Genomic DNA, 22,525 nt, shown 5'->3' with positions numbered 1-22,525 from the left:
CTCCTCCCCTCCCTCTGCGGCTCCACAGTATCTGCCTCTCTGCGGGCCGTACCTGCGTCTCTTGCCCCCGGTGCTGGAGGCGGGCTTGGGGGTTCTGGTGGAGACGATCTGGCAGTGGACGGTTCCCAGCAGCAACATGAGCCAGACGGCCCCAAACACCTCGGTGGCTGGGATGCCATGAGGCTCAGGGATGCACACATACAGCACCGTTGCTGCCACTGAGGGGGGGAGAGATGGAGGGAGGGAGAGAGAGAGCCATACAAGGGAGGGAGAGGGACAGGGAGGGAGGGAGGGAGGGACAGGGAGAGAGCCATACAAGTACTTTTGTTACTTAGATTAAACATTCACACACACACACACACACACACACACACACACACACACACACACACACACACACACACACACACACACACACACACACACACACATACATACAGAGGCTCCGCTGAGACAGAGAGAGGAAGCGAGTGAGCGAGATATCTTTTCTGGATTGGAAATAGTGAAAAAGTATATCATGGAGGCATGTGTTACGGAGCTGTTGAGACACTGTACACTGCGATTTCCGCAGAAGACTCGACTACGTCATGCCCCGCCCCCCTGCGCTCTCTACTCGGATGTCTGGACCCGACTGAACGGACATAATCCAGAGTTGATATGTGTGTGTGTGTGTGTGTGTGTGTGTGTGGCTCCACACAGGACAGGAGAGCCTACCTTGGAGCAGATAGAGAGCCAGCAGCAGGAGGAAGATGGCTCTGGAGGTGACCTGGATCCACCATCTGTAGAAGAACGGGAAGAAGACTACTCGCACGATACCTTTCCTGGTCAGTGACGTCCATGGACTCTCTGGTTTGGCCTTGGCAAACGCCGAGCCTAACAAAGAAAGTTATAGAAATAAAGTTATTATTATTATTGTTGTTCTTATTATTATTATTACTGTTTTACTGACGGAAATGACAGGTAGACAGTCTGAATGACAAACTGGCTGTCTTCCTGGCTAACTGAATGACTGTGAACCATTTGGACTGATGACTAATTTTCCACATCAACTTCATAAAACACACACACACACACACACACACACACACACACACACACACACACACACAACAGATCAAAGGACAAGCATTATAACACTAAAAAGCACACACATATGCAACACACACACGCACGCACGCACGCACGTGCACACACACACACACACACACACACACACACACACACACACACACACACACCGAGGGGTACACACCATAGACTGTATAAGAATATGGACATAGCCACCGTGACGTCACCCATTGGTTTCTGGACTGCCGATTTGAAGCCTCGAGTTTGGCATTGTGACCATCACCATCTTGTTTTTTTTGGGAGCCAGAAGTGACCATATTTTGACGAGAAGAGCCGTAGCGCCGCCTGCTATTGGTCCGTGATCGGCGAGCTGCGCGATCACTGGACAGGCGACCTGTCAATCACGCCCCAAAACATAGTCTGCTTTATCGTCTATTTTACTTTAAATTGGACCATAATTTACAAAATGAACATCATGCTGCATTGAAGAAGACTTGAAACTAGCGATTGAGACCATAAAGTCATTAGGAAAGTGTTTAATGAGGTAATAAATCAAGTGAGAAGTAGGGTCATTTTCCCATTGACTTCCATAAAATCAGACTTTTTTTTGCAGCCATAGACTGTATACATAGGTGAGGTATATACAAATTCACCCCGCCTATAGTTGTCACGAATGGCGAAATTAGCTATCCACCTTATTTCTAGCTGCCATGATGCCTGATGGGTGCTTCTTCCGCTTCCGGTGTAATTTTTACACTGTTTTAACTTGACAAAAAAAAACGTCTATGAGGATTTTACAGCAGAGCCATTCTGCTCTACAGCCGTGTCGTTCGGGTGCTGGGATAACGTAATGCATTGTGGGTAGTCGGCTACTGTGGCTAATGCTAACGGCTAGCGTAATAGTTACTTTACATGGCAGTAAAACGCCACTGAATGACCAAATTGATTTACCTTTTAACCATTTCGAGTAACACTGTTTCCATACAGACCCGCAGTGTTGGTTAGTTGTTTATAACGTGACTATATTTATAACTTTTATAACGGACTCCAGCTTCCGGTTTATAATTTGGGTCTGCAGCCGAGTATAACAAAGGAAATGGCAAGCTGCAACAATAAGTCATGTTAAACCGGACCTTGTTCCCACAATTATTTTTTACAGTGGGGCATTCAAAAATAAGGTGGATAGAGAACAAAACCCTTTTTTTTTTTTTTTTGTACCAGGCTGTAAACATGTTTATTTCTGCTGTAAATTCTGGCATTTTAACATGGGGGTGAATGGGTAATGACTCCCTTTTGGAGCCAGCCTCAAGGGGCCATTCGTGGAACTGCAGTTTTTGGTACTTCCGTGTTGGCCTCATTTTTCAGAAACGAAGTCTGGGGTTTGGTACACACAGTGCAGGAGACATACAGAAGATGCAACAGAGGAGAACACACGCACACGCAGCAAATAAACACACGTTGCACACACACTCTTAGTGTAATGAGAGGAACTAATTAGCAGAGTGTCTCTGTAGCGAGCAGAAATAAATCATGGAGTTTCATCAAAGTCATGTGTGTGTATGTGTGTGTGTGTGTGCGTGCGTGCGCGCACGTGCATGAGTGTGTGTGTGTGTGCTGCACCGTACTCTAATCCATTATCAGGTATTTTCCTCATCTCTGTCTTCCTGTCCGTCTTTCTTTTCTTCCTTCTCCCTCTCTCTTCCTTCCCCTTTCTCTCCAGGGATGTGAATCTTTCTCTCCTGTTTCTTTTCTAGATCATCTCCAGGAGTGTGAATGCTTCTCTCCTGTTTCTTTTCTAGATGATCTCCAGGGGTGTGAATCTTTGGGTATCTCACGATTCGATTTGATTACTGGCGCCATGACTCATGATTCGATTCAAAATTGATTCTCGATTCAGTACATAGTGGGATTTCAGGATTGACTCCAGTCAGCTGTGTGATAAGAAAGGCAATGTAGCAAATGATGGCATGAAAGCAGAATAAAGGGTAACATACCTTTTTTACATCAAAAGTCCCACTAGTACACGTTTTTTTGTTACCCAGGAAAGCAGCAGGCGGTAGCAGCAGCAGCATCGCCTTTTAAACTTTTATATCTCACTCTCAACCCCGTAAGCTTCAGCACGTCTGCGGGCTCTCTATTCCCCCTCCCTTCCCTTCTCAGACGGCTGCACAGCGGCAGCGTCAGGCCAGCCAAAACAAAATGGAAACTTCCGGTTAAAACTTTCAAAAATAATGTCATTTAAACAAGTAAATAGCCTTACTGATGCACGTTGGAGGAGAAAAGGGTGTTTCAACAAACACAGCCGCAAACATTGTATCAAAATACTCGTGATGTTAAGATTACATATGGGGTTAAACTGTGGCTGTAAACCATTACTCAAAATGTTAACATTACAACAATTACAACAAGCGGACGACCTACTTACATTCTGGCTGACTTGACGCAGTCTATGCGCCTGGGCTGTGTGGGCATGAGAGATGCTTTTTTTCTCAGCATATTCCGTCAATGTAAAGTAATTAACTGTTAAGAAAGTCAGCCTGTGGGAATCACTAGGCGCTTTCACACCGGCCTTGAAAGCCGCAAAATGCACGTTAAATAGGATCCGCGCCTCCGATGTGAAAGTTCTGAACGCGCGTTGCTGGGTAATTGTTGTACGCCTTTCTTTCCGCCAGCATACCTTGTCACAGCGGCGGGTTAGCAGGTAACCCGCCTCCACTTGAAAGCGTCGGAGCAGCAAGCCGGAACGGTGCGAATGGTCAGCTCATTCATAAAAAAATTACAGGGGAAATCACCTCATGCAGCAAGAAAGTGCATGAGTGAAAGTAAAAAAAAGTAGCCTACAGTATACAATCATGACTGCAGGGACGCCAGGAGGAATGCTCCGTGCCTGTAAGTAGGTTAAGGCTTTATGCTCAAACGATGTTGACATTAGTAGGTAAAATTAACGGATATAATAATAAGCTTCAGAGGACTATAGCTGTCTGTGGCGAGTTGGTCTGAGGATATTCCCTCTCGAAACCAGCTCTGTGCATTCCCTTACAAAAACTACTAACGTTATAGTAGTCTATAGGCTACCAGGGCTGTCACTTTTCATTCGAAATTCGAATGCAACTTCGAATGTGGGGGGAGGGGTTCGTTTTCGAAATGTAATTTGAATGTTCGAATTTTTATTTTATTTTTTATTATTAATTAAATTTTTTTTTTTTTTTTTTTTTTTTTTTATGAACCAAAATTAACCAACTGCTGCTTGCTGGTAATGTTAATCCCATGTCAGAAAAAGTCTCCAGATTTGTCGCGTTAGTCTCTTCTGAGAAAGATTGTCTCCAGGGTCTGAAAAGTTGTCTCGAGTTGGATGCAGCCAAGTTTGTGAGGCAGTGTTGTGACTGTGAGCGTCCAAGCTAACACGTCGGGCTGATGCCCGGTGGCCTGCAGTGGGTTGCACCAGCTGTGCGTAAGTTGAAACGTAAGCTAGTTTGAACGTAAAGTCTCACTAAGTCCGAGTTTACGCACTACTAAAAATATTTGGGTTGCACCAAGTGAAATAGTTACAACGTAGGCATAAGTTAGAACTTAAAATTTACACCTACGTCTTACTAGGTGTAAAGTCCTCCGTAAAATAGCAGTCGGCACGGATTGCAACTTGGCACCGTGGCGCATCGTTGTTTTGCGTCCGCAACGCGCTCTCCGTGATAAATTACACCCTTTGATATTTATGACTCACGCTTTTGTTTCCCACAAGCTGCAGCACTGCATACAAATTAAAATAACCGCAACAATTTAGTGAGGCAGGATGGTGGTATAGCCTACAATACTGATGAAGAGCTCACAGATAAACGTTAACAGTAATATGAACCTAAACAAACGTTACTCAATAACGTTCTCATTTGATTAGTGTTGATGAAATATGAAAGCACTAATTTGCGGTGGGCAACATGTCCTGTTTTCACTCCACTTAAACAACCGTAAATAAACACCGTTTCCACCGTGCTTTTCACTGATTGGTCACAGATACTGTACACGTCATTGTCTGCGACACTATTTTGGTTAGTATGGACTTTAGGGTCTACTAGTTAAGATGTACCTTACGTCTCCGTGGTGCAACCAAACAAAGACACAACTTTAGTGTCAAACTAACTAGTTTGAACGTAGCAGTTAGTGTGGACTTTACACCCTAACTTAAGACAGAACTTACGTTCAGCTGGTGCAACAGGCTGCTGGACTTGAAAAAAAAAAAAAAAAAAAAAAAAAAAAAAAAAAAAAAAAAAAAAAATTTAATTAACCAAAAAACTTCGAATATATTCGAACGAATTTCGGGCAATTAAAGTTCGTTCGAATTTTATTTTGGGGAAAAAGTGACAGCCCTATAGGCTACTATTCCCCCGACGAACATTATGCAGACTGCAGCTGTTTGATATGCGGGCGTCGTCTTTCAGAACGGCCCCTAATTAGGCTACTTGATGGAAATAATTTGCTTTACAAAAAACTGGAACCAAAAGATAAGAATTAGCCTTGTAGCCTACCTAATAGGCTACATGATGGTGTGTCTGTGATGCATAAAGTTGATCAGATGAATATTGAAAGCCTTGTTACCATGCTGCATGTGGACAACACTTTCGTGTTTTATCTGATCCTTAACGAGCGCAGCTTTATCAGCTTATCCTTAACAACCGCAGCTGCACCTCGTACGTTGGCTGGCATACATCAGCGATGTTTGGTTGTTGAATGAATTCGTTCATCATACAGTAGGCTAGGCTACACTAACCTATGAAAATATTCATTCGGGCGAGGAGCTGAGTGAAAATGCCTCCGCTCGCCTTTCAATCCGGGAGGGGTGGATGTCGCCTGAAAGCACACCGCAGGACGGGAATGTGGCCGTGCTGCTTGGCTCTGTGTGAAAGCAATTTCTGTGGCGAGGTTGCTGGCTTTGCGGGTCTTCTGAATTGCAATTTCGCGAGATCTGTGTGTGAAAGAGCTAATAGACTCGCTCGAAATGGGGCGGCAAATCAAGAGGAGAAACAGGGTTGGAAAATACCGCGTTCGACCACCGCCAAGATTTATATCGCCATGGTGTGCAGAGCAGTCGCGTAAAAACCCACCTCACTTGCAGGGTCGCTCTAATGGCTAAATGGCCCGGCTTGGAAACTTTAGACTGAAGAAAATGCCACTAGTTTGTGGATATATTAGTGGGATTTTTGGCCAATCTAAAAGGGGCTTAAGATGATCTTTTTCGTTTGTTTGTTTTAGCAACTGATTGCAATAATGTAAACACAGTACTCACAAAGGCAAGCCTAAGACAAGATAAGACCTAAGACCCTATTTCTCAGTTCTCAGTGACTTCAATATAAAGTAATACAAAAAAATAAAAAATAAAAAATAATCTATTCTTGGGAGTTATGAATTGATTCAGAATCGAAGAAGATAAGAACTGCGATTCTTACACGAATGGATTTTTTGGGACACCGCTAATGAGCTCTCTCTTTAATTTAATCTCTTTCTTTCTTATCAATCTGTTTATCTCCCTCCCTTCAGTTCTTTCATTTTCTGTCTCTATCCCCTATCCCCCATCTCTCTCTCCCTCTCTCCCTCCCTGTGGTATAAAATAGCAATGAGGATAAATTTGACTGATTTGATGAATAATTAAAAACCTGATGAAGATGAGACAGCGATAGGAAGAGATAGAGAAAGAGACGAGAGGAAAGATGGAGACAGAAAGAGTGACAGGAAGTTGGCACAGTGACGCTGGCATCTCAGGTTAGCATGTGTGTGTGTGTGTGTGTGTGTGTGTGTGTGTGTGCACCTGTTTGATGTGTACTTAGATCAGTAGGTGATGTACTATGTCTGATGATAGTAGCTTTGGCATAAGGCCAGTGAGGCATATTGTACAAGTAGCGTGATGAAAAGGGAGAGCAAGCACACGCACACGCACACACAGACACACAGACACACAGACAGACAGACAGACAGACAGACAGACAGACAGACAGACAGACAGACACAGACAGACAGACAGACAGACAGACACACACTTTCTCAACTTTTCTCACCTCTAACCAGGTCCACATCTATAAGGTCTGGTTTGACATGGCCTGTCTTCTTTGGCTTGTTCCTCAAACCCTGCAGGGGGAGACAGAGAGAGACATGGAGTCAGTGAGAGTGAGCGAGAGACAGACAGAGAGAGTGTGAGAGAGACAGAGACAGCGTGAGATAGACAGAAACAGATTGTGAGAGAGAGACAGAGAGAGAGACAGAGTGTGAGAGAGAGACAGAGACAGCGAGAGAGAGATAGACAGAGACAGAGTGTGAGAGAGACAGAGAGAGAGACAGAGTGTGAGAGAGAGAGACAGAGAGATAGACAGAGAGAGAGTGTGAGAGAGAGAGACAGGGACAGAGACAGAGTGTGAGAGAGATAGACAGAGAGAGAGTGTGAGAGAGAGACAGAGACAGAGAGAGGGAAGTGATGGACAGATAGATGTTCACACACATGCCTACAGTACTGTAGCTCTATAGCAGAGAGCTTCTCCTGTGTGTTACGCCTACACACACAAACACAAACACACGCACGCACGCACACACGCACACACACACACACACACACACACACACACACACACACACACACACACACACACACACACACACACACACACACACACACACACACACACACACACACACACACGTTGGGGAAGCACATCGTGCATTCGGGCTAAAAACACACAGCTAGTGGCTCTCATTGCAGGTGTTCTATTTAAATCAGGTCAACAAGCTCTATGTAGCCTAACCCTCTAATCTAGTAAACCTATGTCTACAATCTCAGGGTTTCCTGAGATTATGAGACTATGCATTTAGCAGCGGCGGGCCCGGCGGCCCACCGCTGCTAAACCCTGGCCAGCGCTGCTTCAAAATAAGACAACATATTTTTGGGGGGACTTGGCCAAGAAAAGCAGCATGAAGTTACAGATGCTACAAACAAACATTACATTAAATAACATCACTTTTATAGAGAAATAAATGGTGCAAAGCACAAACTGTTATAGAAAAGAAAATCCGTGCAATCCCCCGAGCCGGCGGCATCGTACGTCCCAAAAATGAAATCAGGGAAAGGGGGTACTGAAGCCAAAAGAGTTTGAGACCCACTGGTGTACGGTAATTATACAAACGTTGAAATATCAGCATGATCTCCCAATTTGTAATTTATAGAAGTGGACTAAACTGTGTCATTTATATTTGTTCTGCTTTTAAAGATAGAGCTTTGTGCCGTTTATGACCCTGGGAATTACACTAATCAAGAGATATAACACTCCCCTGTGGCACTCTGAACTTCCTGTGCCAGCGTGTGACTTCCTCCTTCGATACATAATCTGTGTGTGTGTGTGTGTGTGTGTGTGTGTGTGTGTGGAGGGGGGGGGGGGGGGGGGGCACATTATCGACTGATCAAAGTAGACCAGCCTAACATACTGGCCTTGTCAAATATGATAAAGAACTGTATTGAAACTTTAAGAGAATCTATAAATTATGAGTATGAGTGTGTGTGCACACTCATACGGTGTGTTATGTACACACAGAGAGGCGGGGCTACGGGGAAACACACTCAACGATTTCCATCCATTATGTATTCACTGGGCATCATTTTAATATCAGTCTAGCAACAAAAAGGTTATTTTTGAGCAAGATGCTCCTCATCCAGCATCATATCGTGATTTAAAAACCTTGATTTGAAAGAAGATCAACGTTGGATGTACACTGAGCACTCTATATTACTCTATATATCTATCTATACTCTAATATTTACACACCGGCCAATTAAGTTGCAGGTTATCTGTCAATGGCCTGATATAGAAGTCAGATTCAGGCCCTTATCTTTTAATGGTGCACCGACTGAGCCAATACACTGTCTGTGTGTGTGTGTGTGTGTGTGTGTGTGTGTGTGTGTGTGTGTGTGTGTGTGTGTGTGTGTGTATGTGTCCATGTCCATAAGGGACTGAAGGAGCTGGTCGATAGCTTAGGCCTTGGCCACACTGATCCGTCAGAAAATGGACAGAATTATTGAACGGACAGATGTCTGTCCGATGAGAACTGAGTCTACGTCAAACCCCTCGCCGAAAGCGCCGGGCTGCTCCGCGGCCGGCGAGCCTGCCTGCGCAGCCTGCATGCAGCTCCTTGGAAATGTGACTCGATGCAAATGACATGAACAGCGCGAGTATAATATAATGTAGATCATGTGCAGATAACTGGAGAGAAGTATATGCACTACATTCTTCCCTTGGACTAGTCACTGAAATCCTAGTGAAATCACACAATTTTACTCATTTTGCTGGGGAATCCCTTATAGCCTCGTTCACTGCCTCTGCCATCTTCTTTGAAAAGTTGAAACAAATCTCGGAATGGCTCCTCTCGAGACCTCGACTCTGATTGGCTAAACGGACAGTGCAGATCACAGCATTCTTATCTCTGGGCTATTTATAGACTCTTTAAACTAGTTGCTGGGTAGGTTTCAGTTCATCATTTAAACGATTACAGCAGGGGTTTTCAAAGTCTGACTGTGGGCCTCCCCCCAGACAAAGCTTGGAAAAAGGAGCCCCCCTCGCTCAATTCCTGGATGCCTATGGGATCATGATTATGTTATTTGATCCCATAGACACTCAACAATTGAGCAAAGATAGACTGATATTGCTGTTTGACACATTTCAGACTACACCAAATACATAGAAAGGTCTGTCTGAAGGCATTTATTAGTTTCTGACTCTGAGAAAGTGGGAAAAATGGTAAAATTCCCCAAAACTACTGTATCTCTGAACTATCTCTTTAACAAAATCACACACAGTAACTAATTTTCACGTCCATTCACTGAGCCTCCCCTGAAACTGCTTGGAGGCCCCCCCTGGGGAGGCCCGCCTCACACTTTGAAAACCCCTGGATTCCAGTATATTTAGAAGAAGAAAGTCTTTAGTAGAGGAAAAAACAGCGAAATCCTTTCCCCTTTGCTTGTAATGCTGGTTACGGGGAGATATAAGCCACGTTTAGATGACAACACTCTCTGCATAAAACGGCAAACTGTCATTGCGCTCTTGCCTTTGGTTCTGCTATATACACACGCGTTTGTGATCATGATTTGCCTGCAGACTGGAGCAGCAAACAACTCTGAGCAGTGTCAAGTGATCCAGAATAAAACGGAAACTTCTAGTTAGAACGTTCAATGGCAATTCAATAAAGTAATAGCCTTATTGATGCACGTTGCAACATTTTCTGTGTGATCCAAAATACACAGACAAATTGGAATAATATCTGCTGCCTTCAAAAAGTCAATTTTAACCCGTAGTGAGTCAACTGTTCTCTTTTTATTTACCCAGCAATAAATTTGTGATTTTATTTTGAAGGAAAAAGCGCCTAGCTTCCGGTATTCTGTCTATTTCTAGTGGGATTGATGCAGCTTTATAGGACTAAACTTGAAATGAATTGTCCACATCATAGACTGTGTTTACATGGACATGGTTATGAGGCTTATCCTGGTTTTGATCATATTCGGGATATGACGTTTACATGGAACACAGAGAAGGCAGGTTATTCATATCCCTGTATACATGATACAGTAAGTACTCGTATCCCGGTTACTAATTACTGCATGCTATTTGTGCAGGCACCTGTGATCTTTGCAAGACAAACCGGCATCATTATTATAATTTTTATGTTTGCTTCTATTGGGCATGTGTGACATCATTCACCATTTTTGGGCCAAGACTGTGTGAGATTCCCATGGATCCCCTCTTCACGGTGGTCTGTCTTCGTTTGCGCGTTGCTTCTTTCTTTCATTTTAGTCACAACACCACCGTCTATATACTACAGACTTGAATAGGTCAGCATGTCAATGTTTTCTCCCATCTAAACTGCCAAGTATATTTAAAGATGCTGTCAGCGATTTGCCCAGTTTGACTGGATTCTTAGGTTTCCTTTTCCAAACATCAGTGAGCAGTCCCCCTCCCATTTGTGGATACGCACAGAGGACCGCCTCTTTGTGGAGTTCTGCCTTCTGATTGGATAAAGTGGGTGGGTGACCCAGAAACCTTCTCTGCTATTTACAGAGGAGAGGCACTGTGGCACTAATGCCATAGACCAGATACTCTATGATAGTGATTCCTAACGGAATATCGAGCTGTTTTAGACCATTTTTAACATAGAAACATCACTTACAGCACCTTTATTTCATTTCATTTCATTTGGCAGATGCTTTTATCCAAAGCGACTTACATCACATTTCAATACAATTCATTCAGAGAAATCCAAACAATGAAAACATAACTAAAAACACATATAATCAATAAGAGTTAAGCGTTTCCGTTTCCTCATGGCTCTAGAAGTTGAAGCTGCTGCAGTCAGAAACCAGGATAAGATGTATACTGTACATGCACCAGTATCCCGGTTTCTTTCGGAGTACTCCAGCTAGCATAACTGGGTTTCTCAAACCCGGGATCATGGCTTATCCAGCTTTCTGAAATCAGTATGTTTACATGTGCAAACACAAAAACGGGATACTCCAAAACCCAGACAATAACCGGACGCAGTCATAGAGTGACACAGAAGTCATTGTAGGCCTAATGGTGATACACTGCTGCAGATTGGTTGCATTACAGAATAAAAACCCAGTAAAGTCCTATAAAAAAAATACCTGATTTCTATGCAGCACTCAGCACTTGAGGAAATCGATGCATCTGGCCCTGAGTTTCAAGGTCGTTAAATTAATTAATATGTACAAACGATTAATTAATATGCGCAATAGAGGTAGGCCTGCACAATATGAGGGAATTCTGCGATGTGCGATAACATTGTTCAATATTGTGATGACGATATGACTTGCGATAAATGAAAGCATATTAGCTATACAGTTCCTATGTCTTTCTGCTTTAATATGTACACTGTTGACATAGACCGCAATATTGAATAGCCTATGCCTGCCTACAGAATAAAGTAATGAAATACACACTGCCTCGAGCTGAAACTACACAGAGCGTGTTGGGCTTTGGCAGAGGGGGGGAGCACACCGCTGCAAGGGGAAGGTGTGCGCTGGATTTACAACACAAGACAAAACGATCACACGCTGAGTGTGAATTAGGGCTGTGAATCTTCACTGGCCTCACGATTCGATTCGATTACGATTCAAAGGGCTACGATTCGATTACGATTATCGATGCATCTTGATGCATCTTAAATCGATCACTACATGATTTATTTTTTCTCACTGTGTGGCTACTTTTAAAATAAAAGCGCATTTGGAATTGCGTTGTATTATGATCCATAATTAAAATAAACAACTGGATGTACTTCCATTATATTTTATTTGATTATTAAAAATAATAATAATAATAATAATAATTAAATAATAGATTTTTGACATTTGTGAATCGATGCAGAAACGTGCACGTCCGCATCGCGATGCATCTTATAATCGATTATTTTTGACACCCCTAGTGTGAATGCATGACGCATGTAAATAAAACGCATGTAAATAAAACTTGTGTTATTCATTGTGTTTCAGGCAGTCTTTGCGATGTGTTTATTGCGCATGTTCATATTGTGATGACGATGAAAATACAATTAATTGTGCAGCCCTAAATAGAGGGCACTTCTTTTTTTGTGTTTTCAGGCCCCAATAACGCAGTTGTCATTGAAACAGAAGGCCCAAACGCAACAAAAGTTTGCCATTTTATGCAGGGAGCGTTGTCATGTAAACTAGGCCTTAGGGTTCTTCTTCTATTGCACTTATTACAAATCAGGAGAATAGGCCATAAAATATAAGAGATAACATGTTATGTATTTCAATTTAATTTTAACCGCAAACCCAACAGAATATAGATTCCTATTCCACCAGCAGATGGCGACTGTTTTGCCTATGCAAAAGCTTCCACTGTGTCTCTACACTGCAGGAAGCCAGCTAGGCTGACAATGGTGACTCAAGCCCCTTCTAAACATGCAGTGAAATCCGGATTATAACCAACTGCTATAATTAGCCGCCTTATGCGCACTCCCGCGAGTGCGGATCATGACCATCTGAGCCCTTAGTAGTTAGTACAGGATCCGCAATATTGGAAAAATGGCTGTTGTTTAACACCGGCAGCTCATGTTCCGGATCATGTATGTCTGAGTGGGAGGATGGTTAAATGGCACTTTACAAACCATTAATGTCCCAGTGATCATTATTTTCATGAATGGACGTAGCGTTAGTTACGTGGCTGGATTATTTGGAAGAGAGCCAAATTAGGTGAGTAAACAAGTAAAAGTTGAATCGTTTCTTTCTCCCCCATCTGCCAGTTTAAAAATGCAACAAGGAGATCATAGCCTACTACTTTTAGCCTACTGCATAGGCTAAAGTACCCGCTAACGTTCACGTAGCCTATTAATTAATTAATCGTTCGGGCAATCGCTTATATCAACGAATTAAACGAGCAAACTCATGGTTTCCTCAAGTGCTGCAAACGGCTTGAATGGTTTCTTTTCCTCCCGACCTGTCTGTCTTGTAGGCTATGTAAAAATGCAAGAGTTGCATCAGCCTATATCGAGACATATAGCCTAACCTTTGTGGGGAGAAATAAATTGAAAACTAGTCAGCTATGACTTGAATGCCACTTGTAAAATCATCCACAGTGTAATGTTAGTGCGACGGTGCGACCACTATTTTTACTGGTGGTTTTTGGGCGATGTAACAAAGGCAAGCGCTCACTTTTTCTGGCACATTGCCACCCCACGTTATCGCCTGAATGCGTCGGAATTATGGATGTTCATTTTGAAAAATTTCCTTAATCGAAAATCGGGGAAAATTAACGATCAATTATCGATCATATTAATAATTATATATATATATATATATATATATATATATATATATATATATATATATATATATATATATTTTTTTTACAAAATGAATGCCTATGGCAGAAAATATGAAAGACAACGTGTTCTCCTCAATGAACACTTTATTTCAATGTGTCTCCTCTCCAACACTCTGCTGTCCCCGGCGCATGCCCGTGTGAATTCCCCATGTTTAAAACAGTTTTGTTGGCACAAAGGCCCGTGCCCAGCCAGAAAACTAGAGACTATATGAAGCTCCACCTCACGTTAGTTGGCTGTGCAATGGAGTGGGGCGAGGAGGAACGAATTCCACCCAAACCTAGTCCGCAAAAAAAAAAAAAAAAAAAAAAATTAATAATAACAAAATCGATAAAAATTCCACATGATCGATTCCAATCCTTAACGATCAATTATCGATTTTCGATAACTGAGGAACATCCCTAGTCGGAATGCATCTTCCGTTAAAACTGCATGTTTTTGAATCGAGTTTGGTTACAGATTCGCTAAAGCTGTTTCCACATCACATTTCTTTTTATCGATATACCCTACCGCACCCCCTCCCCCTGCCCACTCTACTTGCCATCGGCAGAGAGAATACGGACCATTTCGAGCTGTTTCTAAACAAAGACTCCTCATGTCTAGAAAGATCAAACCGGAAAATATCCTGCTCTGGCTAGCCGGACATGATCCAGACTTCATCTAGGCCACACCCACAAAATAATATAAATTATATCGCAACGGTGTGGTCTTGCAAAAAACGGCAAAATAAGTTTTGTGCAGGACAGTCCACACATGCTGGGTGATGTGGTTTGGTGAAGATTGGACAGAATTTGAAAGAGAAATAGTGAAAAAACACTTTTGGAGAAAATTCAAAATGGGCGCGGCCTGTATCATCAGATGCGGAATGACCCAAGGAATCCAGGGGAAAAAATAATTTTGATTGTAGATGCTACGGTTCAAAAGTTATGGACCAAAACGTAAAGAGGGCTGTTATAGCGACACCTAGTGGTCAACTAGTGTAATTTTTCCGTCCATAGTAAAAGGTGACTCTGTGAACCCACCTTGGTTCGGTAGCGGCAGGTCTTATGGTTTCTGAGTGGGACCAAATCGGCTTGCAAATTGGGGACTAAGGGCCTGTGTCCACCTAGCGTCTTTTTCCAACCGTTAAACGCTGGGAGTGCGCTGGGAAGCGCTGATCTCAGCGCACAATTATACAAGGAAGCAGTCTGAAACTAACGTTAGTTCAGTGCGGTAGTAGCTTGATAGCTGACAGCTAACATTAGCAAACAACACACATACAGTGATTTAGCTCAACACTCACCAGAAATATTAAGTGTAGCCAATCTGCTCCCACAATTGAGCCTTTCTGTCTCTGTTGCGATAGTTTCTCCATATGATTAGTTGCCAGAAAAGGAGCAGCCGACACCAGCGTCTTTCTGAAAAGTTTAAATATTTTCAGCTGGAAGCGCTGGGAGTCAGGCACACAAAAACGCCGGAGCGCTCTGAAAATAGACGCTGGGCGCTGCGCACTTTCTCTAGACGCTCTCCCCCCATTGAAAACAACTGAAAATAGACGCCGGAGCTGATGAAAAGACACTAGGTGGACACAGGCCCTTAATTGGTGACTAAATTGGGTGGACAAACCCTGTTATAGGGCCTGCGCCCTGCGTGCGCTGGCCAAAAAGCCATGAAAAACATGGGATATCATCTCAACTGTAATTATTGTACGCATAATGTGAGTGGCACTGGCTCAGTTGAAAATAAATGCTCTATAAAACTAACCATATTGTGTAACACTGTATCTGTTTTGCCAAATGGTGGATATCTTATTTTGGAATGAAACTGTTGCAGTTCTGTCTTTGCAAGGCTGCCAGCTACCGTCACAATCTCAGGCAGACTCAATAAGGAGCCATCTTTATTGATGAAGGTTTGGATCCTGATCCTGCTGGTCTCATACTGGGCTTTGTCAGTCATTGGAGCGCTCATATAGTATTTTGGACTTTGCACTTGTCTATTATGAGACATTGTATGCTTGCCTGCTTGTCTGTGCCTGTAGGGGAGAGTGGGGTGAGTTGTGCCACTTTTTACTTGAGGTGTCTTTAAAGTGAGGGCATGACAGTAATGCCTCCAACTACAATATGTAAATATATTTCAGGATGTTGTGCACCACTGGGAACACTCGCTTTGGATCTTAAATAAACTGTTAAAAAAATATGGCTATTGTTAAAAAAGTGGTCTCTTGGCACAACTTGCCCCCGGTGCGGGGTAAGTTGTGCCTTTGGAGAGAATACGTTGGGGTAAATTGTGCCATTGATTACTGAAGTAAAACAGAACATTTTCATCTCATATACTGTAATGCTATATCAAAGCAAGACAAAATAAAGATAACACTAAAGTCCAGTGTACTATAACAGGGTTAAACAAGGCTAAACGGTAGCAACAGTTGACCTACATATTTAACATTTTCAGAAATAAAAATGATGTTCAAAATGAACAAAATCAACTATCACAGAGCCAGGCTACACTTGCCAATACTGCAATATTCTTCAACAAGGTCTATTTAAACATTTAAGAACAAAATGAAATAAAATTTCACTAAATCAACTGCAACTGCACTGGCACAACTTAACCTAGCCTGGGTAAACCCATCCCCCACGTGACCTGCTCTCAGACCTGCTCTCAGTCACTAGGGTCTGGAATCCCACCTATGGTAATCGATTTCTAGCGGTTGTTGCGCCCCCCTCGATAGACCACTCCATTACGCAACCGTCATCCAACCAGCTTAGTGCACCGAGCACATGCGCAGTGCAGCAGATGGCGTCATCACTCTGCGACCTTTGTTGTTAGCACGCCAGCTACCTACACTTTCATTCACTAGGCTACTGCTAGCTAACGACCACAACAGCAGCGCGATGGCTAGCACCAATGTGAACGATTTTTGCAGGTTGTGTAAGAGAAACCTTCGTTCTAAAGGCAAGTTGGGCAGCTGCAAACCACTCGAGAAGGGGGTATTTCTACGCCTGGAGAGGGTTGGTGTGAAACTACACCAACAGGAGAGCAAATCATGTCGGATTTGCCAAACGTGTTCCAATTTCATTTCAAGAGCAGAGGAAACATTGAATACTCTCCAGAAATGGAAACGGAGTGAAGAATCAAGCTCAGAACAACCAACGCTGGTAGCAACGCCAATAAAACCACAGACACTGAATGCAAGAGCCTTTGCCAGTCTGCAGACTTCATCCTCCGGCGCTGTTCGCCTCAGGACTTGAAGGCCTAACGTTGTACCATGGACTGTATACATTCTGTGCTAATAATGCTAGCATGCTAACATCCTTTTCACACACACACACTGAATATACCGAAATGCTAGATTTGATCATGGACTTAACGCTAATGTTAATCAAAAACGGCCGCAGTCATAACGGTAAGGTGTGTTTGACCTAATTGAAATATTAACGTTAATGCCCTCACATTTCAGCGTGGTTACAGATAAACCTATTTAGCGCTAGCTAGCTACAGTAGATTTTTGGAGGCGTTAATGTGAATGTCATGACCTAGTGAGCGTAGTATTATACTGTATATTATACATAATCCAGATGTAACCTAGCTATAGCTAGACGTTAAGAGGTTAGCGTGAATGCGACTGAGACCTGACATTACTGGCTTGATATCATATTCCAGATGCAACCTAGCTAGATAAGCTCCACACTGCTGTATGAGTAGCTACAATCAAATGTATCAAGCCTTGATATCATATTCCAGATCCAACCTAGCTAGCTAGATGTTAAGAGGTAGGAATATACCGAAATGCTAGACTTGATCGTGGACTTAATGTTAATCAAAAACGGCCACACTCATAACGTTAAGGTGTGTTTGACCTAGCTAGAAATATTAACGTTAATGCCCTCACATTTCAGCGTGGTTACAGATAAACCTATTTAACGCTAGCTAGCTACAGTAGATTTTTGGAGGCGTTAATGTGAATGTCATGACCTAGTGAGCGTAGTATTATACTGTATATTATACATAATCCAGATGTAACCCAGCTATAGCTAGACGTTAAGAGGTTAGCGTGAATGCGACTGAGACCTGACATTACTGGCTTGATATCATATTCCAGATGCAACCTAGCTAGATAAGCTCCACACTGCTGTATGAGTAGCTACAATCAAATGTATCAAGCCTTGATATCATATTCCAGATCCAACCTAGCTAGCTAGATGTTAACACGTTCACTGCCAATGCCGAGTTGACTCGTCCAAAAAAATCCAACGGTTGACTGCCATTGACGAGTCAAGTCGTCAAAAAAAAAAAAAAAAAATTTTTGACGGTGGGACGTGGATCAACGCCCCCCACGTCTCCTATAAAAATATAGGAGCCACCGAACGTGTACAACCCATTCCACCGACCCACTAAGTGGCGACAGTGCTCTCCAGACTAGAAAAAGCCGAGCCAAAACTGCAGGGGAACGCGCGAGGAAACCATTCTCATACTGTAAAATGGATTGGCGAAAACGCTTTCGCGCATTATCGCGCTGGGAGCTGGCGGTGGGGGATTGCAAATTTGCATAATAGATTATGCGTGCAACACACTTTGAAACACCGGCAGAAAGCCCACAATCGCACGCAGCTTCATTCCAGCTGAGCTCACAACCGAAACGACTCATGCAGACTCGCCCAAAGAGCAGCCGCCAGCAGCCAGGCAGCACAGACAGGCAGAGCCTCGCTTGTAACAAACGCTGCAAAGCCACCAGAGACACACCCACGGAGGGAGGAGTTTGAAGGAGAGGGGGGTTTCCTGCTGCTATGGAGGAAATTACTGTTCAAAACTATTGTTTAGATGTCTGACGTCTTACGCCAAAAATAAATGGTTAAAGTGACTGTTCTATCGAATTTCACAAAAAGTCGTTTATCTCAGCTTAAATTTTCAGACGCTGAAACCATGCTGTATTCTACTGCTAATGCCTACATAACTACTAACTCTACAAACTAACTCTTTTAGACAGAGAAAGCACACATTCTATTAGTTCTTTTGAGATAATTTGTGTTCACAAAATCTTAGCAGAAAAGAATCCTCGGCTCTTGAAAGATGAGCCAGAATCCTCAAAAAAAGCCCTTGGCAGAACCTACCTACAGTATTGAAAAAACGGCTGGCAGTGAATGTGTTAAGAGGTAGGAATATACCGAAATGCTAGACTTGATCGTGGACTTAATGTTAATCAAAAACGGCCACACTCATAACGTTAAGGTGTGTTTGACCTAGCTAGAAATATTAACGTTAATGCCCTCACATTGAAGTGTCAATTCTTATAGCAAATCTAGGTCAATTTCAGACTTTAACGTAGTGTCCTGTCTTGTCTGAAGTGAATACAAGTGACCTATATTTTTCAATCCTGTCTTTGAATAAAAGTTGTACATTGTGTTATACTTGAAAACCATGTCTCTGCTCCCTTATTTGTGTCACAATTACAACAAATCTGTATGGTTTATCTGTTGGCATTAAACCGTGGTATTTCCTTGGGTGATATTCCATATTTGTCATTAAACCTAGCTGTTCACATCTGCATTTTCTACAAATTGGGCTAAATTTGCAATGATAAATCAAAGCCACGTGAGATATCACAAGTACTTTTATTAAAAAACTAAATAAAATGCAAAGAGAGGTTTCCTTCTCTAACTATTGGTGCGTTCACAAAATATTTACACAATGAGATTTTTTTTTATAAATAATCATCAATAACGTGGATAATGATGATGACATCTGCAGCTGCTGGACGAGACAGAAGAAACTACGAACCGAACAGAGGACATGACTACAGAGAAACTTAACCGACCAGCACTCTGCTTCAATCAATGAATGCTTTATATTTATTGAAATTAAATATGGTGATATCTGGTGGTCTGAAATTACTCTCTCTAGCTACAACATAAAGTTCTGTTGACTGCCATTAACCTCACAAATCAATCATTGCAGCCGGACTGGTCATTTGGTTCAGCATCAAAATGGGCTGAGAGATTGAGTAGGCTAAATAAACAATACACATGAGAATTACAGTTAACGTTACAGCATTTCATAACGTTAATTTTCGTGTACCCGATGCCAGGATATTTTGTCACTTTGTTTTCATCAAGTTCTCTGGACTTATATACACAAGCTCACAGCGTCCTAACAGGTTAACGTTATAATCTCAGGAGAGATTGAGTAGGCTAAATAAACCATACACATGAGAATTACCGTTAACGTTACAGCATTTAATAACGTTAATTTTCGTGTAGCCGATGCCAGCATATATAGGGTTCTTCGTGGGAAAAATCGTCTTCATCACCAATGGAGCCAGTTGATAGATCAAACTTTTCCCAAACCCAGTCGGGAGAACGGCGAACACATCTTTCCCCCCGAGAAACGCCACTAGTGCACGCTCTTGTTCTGGTTTAATTGCAGTGACTGAGTCTATTTTTGCTAGAACTGAACTGATCGCTGTTCTCACTTGATTTTCATCAACGTAGCTGCTGTTCATAGCCATAGCTAGTAGCTAGCTCGGGAGCTATGCTTTAGAGAGGCCAAATGCTAACGGCTACCAGTGCTTAAGCCGCAGCAGCTGTTACACGTCATTGACAAAGACGCACTCTCTGATTGGCCGATCACGGCAGGACTGATGTTGGCAGTCACGCCGTCACTCATTGGCTGCGGGTCTGCGTGGGTCTTTCAATCGCCCCAGAAATCGATTTGAATGGCTCGGAGTCTAGACGCTAGTGACTGGGAACTGAGAGAGCAGGTCACGTGGGGGCTGGGTTTACCTAGGCTAAACTTAACCCAGGCCTTTTGGCACAAATCACCCCATCCCCACCATTTTAACACGTTCACTGCCGTCGACGAGTTGACTCGTCAAAACAAATCCAACGGTTGACTGCCGTTGACGAGTCAACTCGTCTAAAAAAAAAAAAAAAAAAATTGACGGTGGGACGTGGATCAATGCCCCCCACGTCTCCTATAAAAATATGGGAGCCACCGAACGTGTACAACCCATTCCACCGACCCACTAAGTGGCGACAGTGCTCTCCAGACTAGAAAAAGCCGAGCCAAAACTGCAGGGGAACGCGCGAGGAAACCATTCTCATACTGTAAAATGGATTGGCGAAAACGCTTTCGCTTTCACGCTGGGAGCTGGCGGTGGGGGATTGCAAATTTGCATAATAGATTATGGGTGCAACACACTTTGAAACACCGGCAGAAAGCCCACAATCGCACGCAGCTTCATTCCAGCTGAGCTCACAACCGAAACGAACGAGCCCCATGCAGACTCGCCCAAAGAGCGGCCGCCAGCAGCCAGGCAGCACAGACAGGCAGAGCCTCGCTTGTACCGCTGCAGCCACGGAGGGAGGAGGAGAACACACACGGAGGGAGGAGTTTGAAGGAGAGGGGGGTTTCCTGCTGCTATGGAGGAAATTACTGTTCAAAACTATTGTTTAGATGTCTGACGTCTTACGCCAAAAATAAATGGTTAAAGTGACTGTTCTATCGAATTTCACAAAAAGCCATTTATCTCAGCTTAAATTTTCAGATGCTGAAACCATGCTGTATTCAACTGCTAATGCCTACATAACTACTAACTCTACAAACTAACTCTTTTAGACAGAGAAAGCACACATTCTATTAGTTCTTTTGAGATATTTTGTGTTCACAAAATCTTAGCAGAAAATAATCCTCGGCTCTTGAAAGATGAGCCAGAATCCTCAAAAAAAAACCTTGGCAGAAGCTACCTACAGTAAAAAAAAACTGCTGGCAGTGAATGTGTTAACAAACTTGTATCATATAGCTGGTTTGGAGCTAACATCATGCTAACAGTATAGCCTCATATTGTAGCTTACTAAAACACTAACACATGTCTGAAATGTTTTCAAGCTTGTCTATAATTGTTCAGACACAACAATCAATAAACCTTGATCATAAAAAATTTACTTTGAGAGGCAAAAAACAGTTTTTTGAACTTAAATGTGCTTAGCTCTTGTGCCATCTGCCTCCCTTCTTTGCAGAGTGAGTAAAATGGATGCCTCTTCAAAAATGTGTGGACACATGACCAATTTCTTCTATGGTTTTCTAGATACAAGGGGTGGCACAACTTCCCCACTGGCACAACTCACCCCACTCTCCCCTATGCTGTATTGTTTGTCAGCAACATTTGTGAGTGGCATGATGCTGCTTTCTGGTCACTCTGAAAAAGGAGCTTTTTAACCAGTACTACCTGGTTAGATTGAAGTTTAATAAATAATACATGAAATAAATTGGATATTTATACTTGGTTCTAAAGCAGTATGCTGGTACCTTCTCTCAAACAAAGCACCACAGACAAAGTCAATGTGAGGGAAAGTACCAGTACTCATCTCCTGCTAAATATAGCGCATATATGTACTGCTTACACACTGCTTAATGAGATCCTAAACCTTTATGCAGCCAATAAACAGTATAATTAACATTTTGGAGGGGTGAGAAGGTGGCACCTCTTGCTTCCATACCATGCTAAGCTAAGCTAAATACCATACTGTCTGCTGTGGCTCAGAACCCTGGGAAACCATTTAGACAGCCAGAGAGCCAAGGTCACAGCACACTGTGTGTG

General features: G+C 42.8%; 1 protein-coding gene across 1 annotated transcript in view; it reads right to left on the bottom strand.

The window, feature by feature from the left end:
- Positions 1-22,525, bottom strand: part of LOC310797533 (protein PHTF2) — a 103,556-nt gene that overhangs the window by 53,405 nt on the left and 27,626 nt on the right. Inside the window, exons 3-5 of the mRNA XM_083659915.1 lie at positions 7,113-7,182; positions 715-873; positions 53-218 (exon numbers count right to left, since the gene is read on the bottom strand). Coding sequence (XP_083516041.1) covers positions 53-218; positions 715-873; positions 7,113-7,182 — 395 coding nt within the window. The remainder of the gene's footprint in view (positions 1-52; positions 219-714; positions 874-7,112; positions 7,183-22,525) is intronic.

This window comes from Poromitra crassiceps (genome assembly GCF_964638095.1).
Source record: "Poromitra crassiceps genome assembly, chromosome: 2".
In the NCBI taxonomy this organism is placed as follows: Eukaryota; Metazoa; Chordata; class Actinopteri; order Beryciformes; family Melamphaidae; genus Poromitra; species Poromitra crassiceps.
The sequence above is the reverse complement of the archived record's forward strand: the minus strand, read 5'-3'. Positions and strand labels throughout refer to the sequence as shown.